The sequence below is a fragment of the Tenebrio molitor genome, chromosome 3 (assembly GCF_963966145.1).
Source record: "Tenebrio molitor chromosome 3, icTenMoli1.1, whole genome shotgun sequence".
Lineage (NCBI taxonomy): Eukaryota > Metazoa > Arthropoda > Insecta > Coleoptera > Tenebrionidae > Tenebrio > Tenebrio molitor.
In genome coordinates this window covers 29,848,261-29,862,194 of record NC_091048.1, presented here as the reverse complement: position 1 = coordinate 29,862,194, position 13,934 = coordinate 29,848,261, and the positions used below count along the sequence as shown (strand labels likewise).

The 13,934-nt window shown below is 50.5% G+C and overlaps 1 protein-coding gene across 15 annotated transcripts in view; it reads left to right on the top strand.

The window, feature by feature from the left end:
- The window catches only part of mmd (mind-meld), a 226,663-nt gene extending 212,760 nt beyond the window's left edge, over window positions 1-13,903 (top strand). For 8 of the 15 annotated variants that reach the window (XM_069040463.1, XM_069040465.1, XM_069040458.1 and 5 more), the window contains 12 exons: window positions 1,236-1,382; window positions 4,725-5,504; window positions 5,558-5,912; window positions 5,962-6,196; window positions 6,239-6,428; window positions 6,481-6,932; window positions 9,364-9,510; window positions 10,039-10,110; window positions 10,345-10,415; window positions 10,480-10,871; window positions 10,930-11,306; window positions 11,412-13,903. In XM_069040463.1, coding sequence (XP_068896564.1) covers window positions 1,236-1,382; window positions 4,725-5,504; window positions 5,558-5,912; window positions 5,962-6,196; window positions 6,239-6,428; window positions 6,481-6,932; window positions 9,364-9,510; window positions 10,039-10,110; window positions 10,345-10,415; window positions 10,480-10,871; window positions 10,930-11,306; window positions 11,412-11,673 — 3,480 coding nt within the window. In that variant the 3' untranslated portion in view covers window positions 11,674-13,903. Of the gene's footprint in view, window positions 1-1,235; window positions 1,383-4,724; window positions 5,505-5,557; window positions 5,913-5,961; window positions 6,197-6,238; window positions 6,429-6,480; window positions 6,933-7,335; window positions 7,475-9,363; window positions 9,511-10,038; window positions 10,111-10,344; window positions 10,416-10,479; window positions 10,872-10,929; window positions 11,307-11,411 lie in introns of all 15 variants that reach the window. The other 7 variants (XM_069040460.1, XM_069040466.1, XM_069040469.1 and 4 more) reach the window with 7 other exon arrangements.
- Window positions 13,904-13,934: the final 31 nt, after the last annotated feature.

The following is a 13,934-nucleotide window of genomic DNA, read 5'->3' as shown; positions in this document are numbered from 1 at the left end:
CTCACACAAATTTTGGATGTGCCGTCAGCCTCGCAACGTTAGACAAACTATGTTCTTAACAGATTTCCACTACCGCCAGTATCACCACCTACCGGCGACACTAGTCTCACACATGTGACGCGGCACATTCAACTACGTCACCAACCCCTACTGCGATGAGACAATCATTTATAATGACCCTGTACTATCGTAATTGCTTGAACAATTAAGCACACAGCATTTATCAGGGATATTTAATGAAAGGAAAAAGACTCACCCAGGTATATATTTAGTCAAATTTTTAGCGCTTTTGATAAAATAATATGTTTATTATTATATCCTAAACGGCACCAACGAAAAGTTTATTTTATACCTAGCTAATAATACAATAGCTTTCACTTTTTTCATTTGTTGAAAAACACAAATTTTACGATGTACTTCAAACACAGCCAACGACCATCCATTTTAGCTGACGCTAACAGCATCAACCAATCACTTGACAATCAATTAGCGTTTTTCACTCATTTAAGAATCGTCTTCAACCTAAATTTGGTAAACATAAAAAGACTACCACCTTTAATTTATCACTTTAACTTTTCTGAACTATTTTTTACAATTTTTGAAAAGAAAACTTGGGAAAACGGAACTATTTACACGTCGCGAGCAAGGAATAAGTAGACCGAGTTCTCGCCCGACGCATGGCGTGCACGGTCTGCCGGAACTTGTGACGTCAGATCACGTGCCACAAGCTTTAGTCGCGGCCTGTATATTCACGGAGGCCTCGGTTGGAATAAAGTTTTAAAAATGGATCCGTTTGTCGGATCGGAGGGAGGTTTGTTCCGGACAAATTCTGTCACCGATATCGACTTCCTTATTGGGTCAACAGAGTCATAAAACAAGCGAAACATAAGTAAGTGATTCTGGGACCGCAAGCTGTTCTATTTTGTCCCGATCGGAGGGTGAGTCGGGAGAATAAAAAAAAAAGTTCGTCAAAAAATTAATTTCAAGGAACGATCTCGACTTTTCCGAATTAGAAAATAGTGTTAGTCAATCAGATCCGAGTCGGGTTAAGGCAAACAGAATTTATTTAAATACCAAATCATCCCTGTTAGCTTTGGGGAGTATCCATTAATGGAAGGACAGGATTTGAATTGGACGGAGAGACCTCGATAATAATTAAATCGAATCGGAATCCGGGCTTTCGTCGAATGTCACGTTTGCCGAACAAGATCTAAACTATTAACGTCTTTTGACAGGATATCGAACATTGCTACTATCACGGGACCGTCCAGGACTACCCTGGTGCCACGGCCGCCTTCCACACGTGCAACGGGGTTAGCGGGGTCATCCACGTGGGCAACGAGACCTTCGTCATACACCCGTTCTACGGGGGAGACCTCTCGGTCAGTAGCCAGTCGATCCGGAGCCGACGAAGAATCTGCCGCCGAAAGTCGCGCCGATAAAAGTGTCATCTGAAACATTCATGACGTGCACGAACGGAAATTAAGGCACGTACGGACTGCTGAGGGTCCAGAAGCAATTACAAAATCACCAGAATCGGGAGCAAATTCATATCCCGGCTATTATCAATTAAAATGCCAATCTCCGGTCAGAAGAATGCGAGAGCGCAAGGGCCACCCCGAGTCGAGCGGGAGAATTTTAATAAAACCGCCGGAAAATCGCTAGTCGCATAAGCAAACATAATTCCTTCGGCTTAAGCGCGTCCGCTGCGTTTCTGTTTTTTTTTTTGGATTTCCTCAAGGATGACCGAGTCGACCGGCGCGTTTCACCGGATTAATTAAAATTAATTGGAATAAGTTTTAATGAACACGTCTGTACGGATGTCTGAGGGTTCGGTGACAACTGACAGCCAATTACCCCCGTCCCTTGTCGGAGCTCCCTGTCGATAACACCAGCCCGATTAAAAGCCGCCGCGGCATCGAAAACTTTTCCCCCGATCAGATGTTAATTTGGCGACGTCACCGGCAAGGAGCCGGCGGTGGAAGCGGCAATCTCGGCGACGGCCACCACCGACGATAATTAAATCAATCGGGGTCCGCGCGACATTTTGCGAATCCGGGGGTTTTTGTCCCCGGATCGAACCGGTCCCGGAGGACCGTAATTATTCCTTGCGAGGAGTGGTTGTTTGTTTTTGCTTCCGTCCAGTACCCTCGAGGTTCTCGAGATCACCTAATTGTGTCTTGTTCTAATTATATATGTGGCGTGTATAGCCGTCCCATCCCTTATGGTATTTTCGCCCCAATTAGGACCGAAACTACAGCGATCCCGTCATAAATTACGTCCCATTGTGTGTGCGAACGCGTCCCGGTCAAATGGAGTCGGACTTGAGAGGTGGTGATTTTTTTGCGTTCGCGCCACCCCCGGGGGCCCACTTTAATATGCGTCGCGCGGGCCCCAATTACCATGCGAATTTTAATCCGATAAGCTGGTTTTCCGTGTGTGGAATTCCATCGAAACAATGGTAAACGAACAATGAGCTGTCCCTTTTATCGCATAATCTGCACCACCATAAAATTATAAAAGTTGTCGGGAGTTTTGCGGACGAGCGAAAAGGGGCATCGCCGGTCCATTCGAGTGCTCTGCGCTCGAAGTAGTCGGAATTAACGGCCTAATCCTCTTTTAATGGCCACACTGGCGTGTTTCTAATCAAGGGATTGCTCTGACCCGGTTCGCCCGCCTCAGACAACACACCCTCGGGACCAGATGCTTAGCCGATTGTCAATTCTGGTTGCGATAGAGGGCCATTATTCCGCGTGCCGCCGTTTTTAACCCGTCCCCGAAGAGTCGACGGTGGAACGGAGGCATCACGCGAAGCGCCCTCTCGGAAACGGATCCGCCACCCCCGAACGATCACCTCCCGCGAAAAGTGAAAAGAAAAACTTTTTCTCGCGGTCCTCACGACACGAGTAATAACGTGCCACGATAGGGAAATTTACAACCCATCCCCCCCATTACAACCCTTGTGGGCAGAGCGGCCCGTAACCTCTTCCGAAGATTACGGGGGACGCAATAAAATAGAGGTTTCTACCCTAGATATTGCCCTTATCAATTACCATTACGAAGTACCTACGAGCTACGCAAACACGTTCTGATCCACATTTAGCGTGTCAGGAAAACGTCAAACCATCTTTACTGTTTACCGTCACGTAATTTCAATTACTGAACGCGAGGGTTCACCAGGATGCTTTGTACAGCGTTGGGGCGGGTTTCCGCGTAGAAGAATTACTGGCGCCAATTTACTTGCAAACACATATCAATTCAACTAGCGCCACTAATCATAACCTCACTAAAGTGAGGTCGAAAAGTCGGCACATTAATTAACGAATTTCGCAAATTGGAAAAATAAAATGAGGAACTGACTTTGGTTAGGCTAGCTAGTGGACAAACCTTGGCTTTGCTTCTTTTTTTCTAGAGCACTAAAGACATTTTCTACTAGGACATGAACATTTGCCCGAACTAGAGCAGTTGAGACCACTTTGAAAATGTAGAAACGCTACTCAGCCCAAATGGTATAATTTGCCAACAAAAGGATCATTCACTACTAGCCGACCATTTTGAGCCTGTTATTTACAGCTTTTCCATAAAATTGACAATTCCCATTGTCACCTAAATTTACAAATAATATGAATAGTAAACATTTTCAACACCATCGATTTATTTCACTCGAAACAACAAACACATCATTCCGAAAACATTCAACAAATCAGGATAATTTATTCGCCAACATATTTAAATTTATTCGCATTCACAATTCAAATACGTACGATGTCAATTTTCAATTTAATGGAGGATATGTGGCATTTTTTACCATCGACCAAAACATTTCTCCGCCGAGCGAAAACATTTTTGTTTGCGATCGAAACGACCAACGGATTTTAAGCCTTCGGCGTTGTCCCGGCAAAGATAACAGCCGCGTCGGTGTCAGTTTTTGATGTCGAACCGATAACTGCGAAATCGCCTGCGCAACGTAAACAGAAATAATTACATCGATGACGACGGTTTGCTGTTTCTAACGGCGAATCCAAACACCGTGTGTGGGAAATCAGTTTAATTAATTTACAACAATATCCGGTTAATTGAAACTCTCGGAGGGAAATGCGCCGTTTCCTCCGTGAAAACTAGCAAAACTGGCAACTTTTCAAATTTAAAGTTCCACCGATCCGGTCGAGTGGCGTTGTTCGGGTGCGATTAATCCGGATCGCAATAATAATTTAAGAGGGGGATTGCGAATGTGTTTGTAGTTTATTAGGCCGTAAGCTCTTATCGGGTAACGTATTATGCGTTCGGTGTAAACAGCGTTTCGGTTTGGCGAAAGAGGAAAAACGTCACCTTTCCGCTTTCTTTTCGGCTCGTTTCTCGCACTCTTTATTCGTACACAGGAGGAGTCGTCCCCCCGAAGCCGGACTTGCAATATTTAAAAGGCTTTCTTGCCGATATTTACGGCGAGTCAATAAAAGAGGGGTCCCGGAACCGAGCGTGTTCGTTTCTTTTTTTCTTATTTATTTAAGTCGTAAATTATTAGGGTAGGCGATAAAACCGTTTAATATCAATTATTCAGGTGTAATTGAGTATACGGCTTTTCGAAATCCAGAGGCCATCTGCGAAACCGTAAAACGCGACGGTCCGTCGTTTCGATTTGTCGAGCAAAGCGAGCGACTCTTCGGCGGCAGATCTCCGGCAGATTCCCGGACCAAATGTGACTGCACAGCTGGACTATTTTTTAGCAGAAACATCCACACGTGATATTTGAAGCTCGAACGAACGCCAACAAAGGTTGCGCCAACTCGGGCAACATGGAGTGGCGTCTGAACACCCACGCGGGCTTCCTTCCGGCGTCGTCGAGCATGCGATTAAAGCGCGACGTCCGCGAGGCGACCAAGTACATCGAAACGGCGATCGTGATAGACAAGGCGATGTTCGAGAAGCGGAACGGCAGCACGAGGACGGACGTGGTGCACGACTCGATCCAGGTGGCCAACATCGCCGATCTATACTTCCGCACGCTGAACACCAGGGTGTCGGTGGTGTACATCGAGACGTGGCAGGGGGGCAACCAGGCGCAGATCAACCGGAACGAGGACATCGGCAGGGCGCTGACCAACTTCAACGACTACACGTCGAGGAAGCTGTTCAAGATCGACAAGGACACGACGCAGCTGCTGACCGGGCAGGTGTTCGTGGGGGGCGAGGCGGGCATGGCGGTGCCGGCGACCGTGTGCACCGCCAAAGCCGTCGGCATCAGCGTCGACATCAACACGTACGAACCCCACCTGCTGGCCGGGACCATGGCCCACATGATCGGGCACAACATCGGCATGGGGCACGACGACGGTCGCAAGGAGTGCTTCTGCAGGGACTGGCACGGCTGCATCATGGCCCAGGCGATAGTCGGACTCGACAACGTCCAACCGTACAAGTTCTCCGAGTGCAGCCGTTCCGACTACATCGACAGGCTAAGGACGGGAAACGGAATATGCCTTCTGAACAAACCCAACGAACTGGAGGTGAGTAAAGAAACGGCGAAGCACTCGATCCCAACGCGATTTCGATCCCGAAGGTGAGGAGGACGTGCGGGAATCAGATCGTCGAGGACGGAGAGGACTGCGATTGCGGAACCATCGACGAGTGTCCCAGCGTGGACCCCTGCTGCGACCCCATCACGTGCAAGCTGACGACGGAAGCTCAGTGCGCCTCGGGGCCCTGCTGCGACAACTGCATGCTCAGGGAGAGAGGAGTCGTCTGTCGGGAACCCTCCAACGAGTGCGACCTCCCCGAGTACTGCTCGGGAGACAACGGAGAGTGTCCGGTCGACGTGTTCAAGAAAAACGGACACCCGTGCGGCTACCACGGTTACTGCTTCAACGGAGTCTGTCCCACGCTGGCCCTGCAGTGCCAGAACATCTGGGGTTACGGTGAGGTTCCCTCTCGGACCGACACTCTCGTAATCTGCGCCACTTCCAGGTGGAACCGCCGCCGACGAGCAGTGCTTCGAAAAGTTCAACTCGAAAGGTTCGATCAACGGCCACTGCGGCAGCGTGGGGAGCGGCACGTTCGTCAAGTGCTCGCCGGAAAACGTCAAGTGCGGCACCCTGCACTGTCAGAAAGGCAAGAGACAGCCCATTTTGGGGTCGGGCGCGGACCAGCCACCCTTCTCGCGAACTTTCATCACCATCCAGGGGACGGAGTACGAGTGCAAGTGAGTATTTCGATAGGGACAAACGAAAAGAGTCGTGTCCAGATCGATTCACAGATCGTCGTCTTCCGGCGACGACGGAGAAGCCCAACGCGCCAGCGGCCTCGTCTGGGACGGAACCCCGTGCGGAGAGAACCTCATTTGCCTTAACCAAACTTGTTCCAGCATCTTTCCGTACATCGACCAAACGAAGTGTCCTACGAACAACAACAACCTGGAGTGCTCCGGTCACGGGGTGAGTACCGCTCGCGACGCGACCCCGACCGACTGGTAAACGTTGCTTGCAGTTTTGCACGAATCTGAACAAGTGCCACTGCGAGCTGGGCTGGGGAGGGCCCGACTGCTCGCTCCAGGTGGAGGTGGCGCCGCCGCCGGCGTCGACGCGTGCACCCGAGACCACCCAGAGCGACCTGTCCAAGATCATGCAAAAGAAAGAAACCCCCTACGGTAGGTATGACGTCCTGGAGGAGAGATCCCCCAGGACCCGTCCGTCGAACGGAGATGTTGTACGCGTGCCAGGCGCGGAACTGCGCGTCGAGCGTCAGTTCTGGACCTGGCTGTGTGTCCATTTAGATGATAGTACATACACAGAGCACATGAACGGTCGGTTCAGAGATTGCGTGTCGTTCGCAGGCAGCAACAACTCGGACAACCTGGAAACGCTGACCATGGTGTTCATCCTGGTAGGCGTGGTGAAGGGAGTCTTCATTTGTTTTGCCGTTGTGGCCGTTTGCTACAGGTATATACAGAGTGAGGTCCGTGGCGTGATCGAGTACAGTTTGCGCAATGTCCTGTACATAGGCTTTCGTAACGTAACACTACATTGTCCCATTACTATTGTTATTATTATTACATTCCGAATGTGTTTGCTCTGTGTGTACTGTACATATACATCGACGACTTTGACTCGATTCGTAATGTACTTACTTACTAGCTGAAAGTTAAAAAAAAAGAAAAAAAAAGAATGAGAAAAAAAAAGAAAAAAGAAAAGAGGGCCTCGGCCCGCACTCGTGTCTTGTACATTGTCTCATTGGTGCTTTCCTTCTCTCTCTTCGCCTGTGTGTTGATGCATGATGACTGACATCGCCGTGCGTCGCACCGCCGCCTCCCGTCTCGCCTCCGCTGCGCTGCTGGACCATCAGCGGACTATCACGGGTCCAACACGATATTTCTCGTGGGTACACTCATGTCGGTGGTAGGGGGTGTGTTCATTCTGTTTGCAACTATGGCCCTTTGCTACAGGTCAGTCGTAGTACACAAAAACTTCTCGCTCTGTCTCAGGTTAGTGAGCAGACCATCCAGGTAGCGATCCACGTTCTCAGCATCCGCTCTCGCTTCTTTCGTTACGTTGCGATGCGATGCGATCCGTCTTACTACTTCTCGTTTGATTTGCCTCTAAGCTAGATGTGTGTAGCTCTACCACCGCTGTTACGACTCCGGGGACTCCTCCCGACGACAGATCGGCCTCCGACTCGCGCATCGGACGCCGTTCCGTCCACGGAGGACGTGTGTGCCTACACGTATATCTGTTTGCGATTGATAATTGAGACGCACAACACAGATTCACAATCTGGGATGCACCGCAGACCAACGGCAAAATGCGAACTCGACGGAACCCCACGAAGCGGTACGGTTGGCTCTCGTACGCACGACGTACCTACGTACACGCAAACACCGCAAACTGACTGACGTAGGGCCCGATTTCAAGTCATGGTCGCAAATAGGTGGTGCAGCGCAAATGTGTAGCTATCTTTGTGCTACACATTAATTACCAATATGCGTCATTTTTCTCTCTTGCGACGTTACCATGACAACAAGTCAACTTGAAATCAGGCCCGTAGACGCAACACCGACACCACCACCATTAGCTGCTTTCCATTCAATATCCTTACGCCCCTGCTGCTTGAAGCCTCATACTTCTCGGAGCTGCTCGAGAGCAGTTATGAAAGGAACGGTTAAAATGTGCGAACTTTGAGTTGAAATGCCCGTGCCACACGCCCCTGCACGAAAGGTGGTCCTTGAGGGGAAAGGGAACGGTAAAACCAATGAGCGTGATGCCCACCGTTTCTAGCAAATGGAACGTGGGGTTTCAAGCTCAGGAGCAGCTCCGAACGGTTCTTTTGACCGAATGGAAAGCAGCTATTGCCATCTAGAACACAAAGCCTTAAAAGGCAGCAATTGTTTTTGATGGTGCCACCACCGTCGGCAGACGAGAGCCAACGACACGCCAGGAAAATGGACTGCAAAATCCGAGGTTCCAATTTGAGTTCGCATTTTCCGCCGGTGTAACTGACGCATTCGATAAATGCCCCATCAAGTTGGACGTCGATTTGATTATGAATCGTGTATCGCAACCCCCCTCCCACCGCAATGATTGGGATGCTGCGGTAAAATTGTAAATCTCTTGTCCAACATAACCCAGAAGCATGCTGCATGCGCCGTCTCTTCAGCCGGACGAAGGACCGACGGACGACGGGACGGGACGCGCCACCCCCGAACCGCCGAGCGGATCACGTCGTCCGTTGGTGTTTCGTTTCATGTAGTCCGACATACTGCACGAGTTCAGGATTTAATGCCATGTATATATGCATAAGTGTGAGATGTGCAATGTGGAAATGTCTGTTTCTGTCTCTATTAGCCACTGCTGCCTTATGAATGCGAGCAGAGTGTGTGCGCCCTCTCGAACCCACTCCGAATCTCACTGAACACTGACACAACACACTTGCTCACATAAATTATTCAAGTCACAGACACTCCGCCTACAGAGAGGAAAAAAATAAACAACTGAACTGAACAACAATTTTATTTTTTTCACTTTTCCGTCACTCTGTCACGTTTTTTTTTTCTCTTCCAAATAACTGGGCATGTCCTCTTCTACTTCTTCTACTACTACTACTCTGTGTTCGATGTGAGACGCGGCGAGCTGGCTCGACTTGAGCGCCCCTTCTTAATTGAAAATAACGTATTCCTGATGACGACGGGGATGATACCGTACGTGACCACCTCGAAGGACACAATAAAAGAGTCGTTCGTGGACGATGATCGCTTCTTAACGAGCGCCGAAACGAGTGGAGTCGAGCTCGCCGCGTCTTTGGAGATCCATTATTAATCCGGTTCTTCGTTTTTTCCCCTCCGTTTTTGTTCGGTTTATGTAAATTAACAACTGGAAGGAAGACGACCGTTCGCAAATATGAAAAACCATACAAAAAGCCCATACCGAAAAACTACGTCCACACGGCTGGCAACCACTCGCAAGAGGACAGTTTAGATAACGCTAACAAGATCCTAACGCTGGGCGGAGGGGTCCCGGCATTCGGGTAAGTCGTCATCCACCTGCCGCGTTTCAACACCTTGCGCGAATGGCGGACGGATGGGTGTTGTCCATACAGTTATTTTCGCTACTTTGCGTTCGTTCTGTTGTTTGAGTTTTTCTGTTGGATGAGCGGTCCATCTTAGCGATGTACACTGTTAGGTCATTCGGTGGATGTTCGTTTAGTTGGTGAATGATTTTTTTATGAGGAGCTTTGTAAAATCGCATCGTCTCTCCCTGTGTACGCACCGGCCGAAGTTCGAGATCCACCCGAAAGTATCGATTTCGAACCGACGCAAAAACTCTCCCAACGAAAATATTGTCGCAGAGTTAGCCGGAGTTACCCTCGCCGACCTGCGACCGATATTTTTCAGAGGGAGCGCGACGGCCGACCACTTTTCAGCACGAGCCGGAACCGGAGCTCCCGGAGGCTCCGGATCGAAAGCGCGCTCTCGTGCTCGAAAGTGCGACCTCGCCAACCGCACCTACCGTTTGCCACCACCACAAGATATACTAAGACACTGTTTTCCATCAGCCGTGCCGATTCTCAAAGGGTGTTATTTCGCTCGTCGAACCACATGGGCGCCGGAGGACCGTCCCATTACCAGTTAGTGGAATTGATGTGATGGTTATGCACTAAATGTCGCATCCGAACGGTCTTTCGATCACGTTTTGTTTCAGTTATTTTTGTGTTGTTTTTTCAATATATATTATATGTGTCAAAAATGTGTGCCTTTTTCTTTTGATTTTGCACGCTTGCATGCCATCAATGTTTCGGTGGTCGACCACCGCCAGACACTAATCAAACACGTTTATCTGTGCGTCCCGCTTCGACCCTCAGGGAGCACAAGATGCAGCAGCTCAAGCGAATGGGCGTCGGTTCGGCCAGCGAGGACGACCAAGGACACTCCGGTGAGTAGTAGAGTATTACTGTCGGACGTGACTCGACGTGCCACCTGTCGTCTTCGATCCGCAGAGGAAGAGTCGGTGTCTTTCATCGACCTGCAGCACAACAACCTCAAGCTTCCGGAGAAAAAGGGCATACTGAAGAAGCACGACTACTGCTTGTCGATGGGCGACGGCGCCCAGTCCGAAGAGCTGATGAGCCAGGCCGAGGCCAGCATGACCCAGCTGATGTCGGGCACGGGGGCGTCCGAAGTCGAGCGCACTCTCAAAACGCTGAACGGCTACCACGAAGACATCATCAAAGCTCTGAGGAACGCGGCTTCGCATCGAGGCACTTCGACCCCTTCGGGCAGCAGCAGCGCCCTCAGCGAGGAACTGCTGCGGAGGAGTCTGCAGCAGTGCGCCGAGAGCTACTCGGAGTACAAGCGGAGCGGCAGCCAGGAGAAGGTGTGCGAGCCGCAGGTGAGTACGGACCGGTGGTAGATGGCGACGACGAGGTGAGACACGGTCGGGGCTTCAGGTGGTGGTCGAGGCCGAGGAGGAGGACGAGGACGAGGTGCCGCCGTGCGGTCCCATCAGGATCCGCAACCTGGAGGACCTGATCCGGCAGCTGGAGCACCACTCGCGGCACATGAGTCCCAGCGGCTCCGAAGACATCAGGATGTCGGAGACGGAAGCCGACCGCCACTACCGCCAGGAGTCCTCCTCCGCTTGCAGCGAGAGCTCGCACCAGTCGCACCGCGAGAGCCGGTTCGTGTACGGACGGTACAGGCAGCCGTCGGGGCGGCTGCCCTACCCGCATCCGCACTCGCACCACCAGGCGGAGGAGGAGAGCATCTACGAGAGCGCAGACCACGACAGAGGGGCCCCGTGCGGCGACACCCCCGACAGCGAAAGGTAATGCGAGCGAGCGTCCACTTCCGAACGGAGGGCGAGCGAGCGAGCCGCGCGCGAGCTCCGCTACCAGCGTCTGGTAGTTCTGTTATACTCATTGTTTTCTAGTGATGAATTTATTCAAGCTCAGCAACAGATGGCCCGGTGGGCGAGTGAGGACGCCATGGGGCAGGCGAGTGCGAGCGGCAGCGGCGTCGGCGGCGGCGCCGTACCACGAGAGTACTTCCCCTCGCCGAGCAGCTCGACCAGCGAGGAACCTCCGAGCATCGCCCGAGCGCCCGTCCCCGCCCCGGGCCCGCCCGTCGGACCCCCGCACCCGGAACACGCCACCATCCACAGGCCCAAGCGATACCCCGAGTATAAACACTGATAGTGACTGAAAATCCACAGGGTAGACTCGCACCGGTCGCGACACCAACCCCCATCGACGAATCGCACCCAGTGACGGACGCTCGTGCATCATCGAGACGTGCGCGGAAATCATTCTAAAATCGACGACGGCCCCCGGGCCCGAAATCAGTGCGCGAGTGGAGCGCGTTAAATTTTCAACGGTTTCTTCAAAGTTCACCCGCCACGACGGCACGCGCGTCTGTCCCATCAAAAATTAATGGCCGCCCCTCGCCGAGGACAAGCCGCCACCTCTCCGCCGCCGTCCGCGTCCGATGCGGTTCGGGGTCACGAAGCTGCTGCCCCCTCTTTCGACCCGGGGGCGCAAGTCTACCGAACGTTTCCGCCGTCGGCATCACCTCGTCCGACGACGAACAATCGAAAAATCGAAAAACTGTCTGTCAGCTTTCGAGGGGAACGAACGTCCCCTTCGATACGGATATTCCATTACGCGCGTCGTCATCGCCCACCAGTTCACCACCGCGTTCCCACCCACCACCGTAACATCCTTCAAAAAGACTGAAACGTCCTGGACGACGACCTCGCCCCCTCCGAGTCTCGCGACAGAACAAAAATAATAAAAAGAATATAAAAAATCGCCGGAGTGACACGAACAGTTCTCCCCGTGTTAAGTGTTGTGCAGTCGACTTTTACGGCTGACTTTTATAGTTGTTGACAATTTGTTTACCAGAGAGACAGAGAAAAACAATTTTCTGCGACCGTGCATTTTAACTAATTAAAAAAAAAAAGAGATTAAAGAAATGCATGCATAATTCTAAATCCGTGGTGTGTATAATGTTGGAAGATTCCCGATTTTGCCTTAGTTGTCGGCGCCCTTGCTTCCCTAGCCTAGAACGCTCGAGAGGTGACGTCCGCCCGAGAAACGTTAACTAAACAAATAAACAAAACAAAAAAATTATAATAAATAACATTTAAAAAAAAAACAAGACGAAATCGTTCCACGAGACGATTTTTTTTATTGTAGTTCGTAAGTTAGTCACAGTCTCCAGTTTCTCTTTAGTGATACTTCACGGAGGTGATGGCCTAATCATCAGATCGTAATAAGCACAGAAGATGCGGGGCGGATCGGTCCGCCCCGAACGAACGGCTTTCGTCGAGGACATTGTTGAATATTTTTTACGCTCTCCATCCATTTCGGTGAAAGATTGTTGTACAGTACCTTTCAAAAAAAGAAGAGTCGCGCGTGGGTACGGTACGGTACGAGTCGACCCAGTTAGTTACCGTAGGTCGTGTTAAAGTCGACTCGTTCGAGGCCGAAGCCGCGACCGAAGCGTCCTCTCGCTCGCGGTTCGCTCACATATCTATCTATTTGTCCGCTCCGGGGCCGGAGCCGGAGTCGTCCCCACCGCGACCGAAACAATTCTAAATGCTCAGTAGAACAGGTCTGCAGATTTTAAGGTGACACGCGAGAAAGATAGAAAAAATCACGGTCCAGCGCGGGTAGCGTGCGTGCGTGTACATGACAAGACGCGGCGCGGCGACGTTGCGAGAAAGAGTCGAGGCCCGCGAACGTTCCGTCCGAGGACTCCCGTCGAGGGGTCCGTCCCTCCGCGGGAGAACCGCGCACGAACGTCGATCAGATAATCAAATTTGTTCGCTTCGTTGATTTCACGACAGTTGCGTTATAAATAATTAAATGTCAATTATAACGTCCATATAAACTAACCTAAGATCCGGTGTACGATTCAGTTTCTGAACCAAAATAATAATTGTGTAGCTTAGAAATTGCTGTACAATATTCGTTTTTGATTTCGTTCAGACGACGAGACGACAGGAACGTGCCAAACTGGTCCTCCACGCGACACGACGAGCATCGTTTTCGACTAAACTAAGCACAAATTTGTTTCGTTATTATTAGCACAGAGAGGCACAACTGTTGAAGTACATACTACACCCACCGCAATTCAACAACAAAACTGGAATCATTACTACAAAAACTCGAGAAAAATTTGCTCATTGTTGTATTATTTGTTCAAGTCTTGCACCCCCGTGCCCGACCGCGTTCCGATCGGACATCTTATGACCCTCACTTGAACTTTATTTGTGCGGGGGTGGAAGATTTCGGGGTAATATATAAGAGAAATTTTCACATGTATGCGGAGTCACTTGCAAAGTTTTCTAAGGAAAATCAGATGGATGTAAATATAGTGTTATGACGATATACACTGCCTAAATAAATGAATTATTACCTACGCGACTTTTATTTCACCACCATTGCCAATA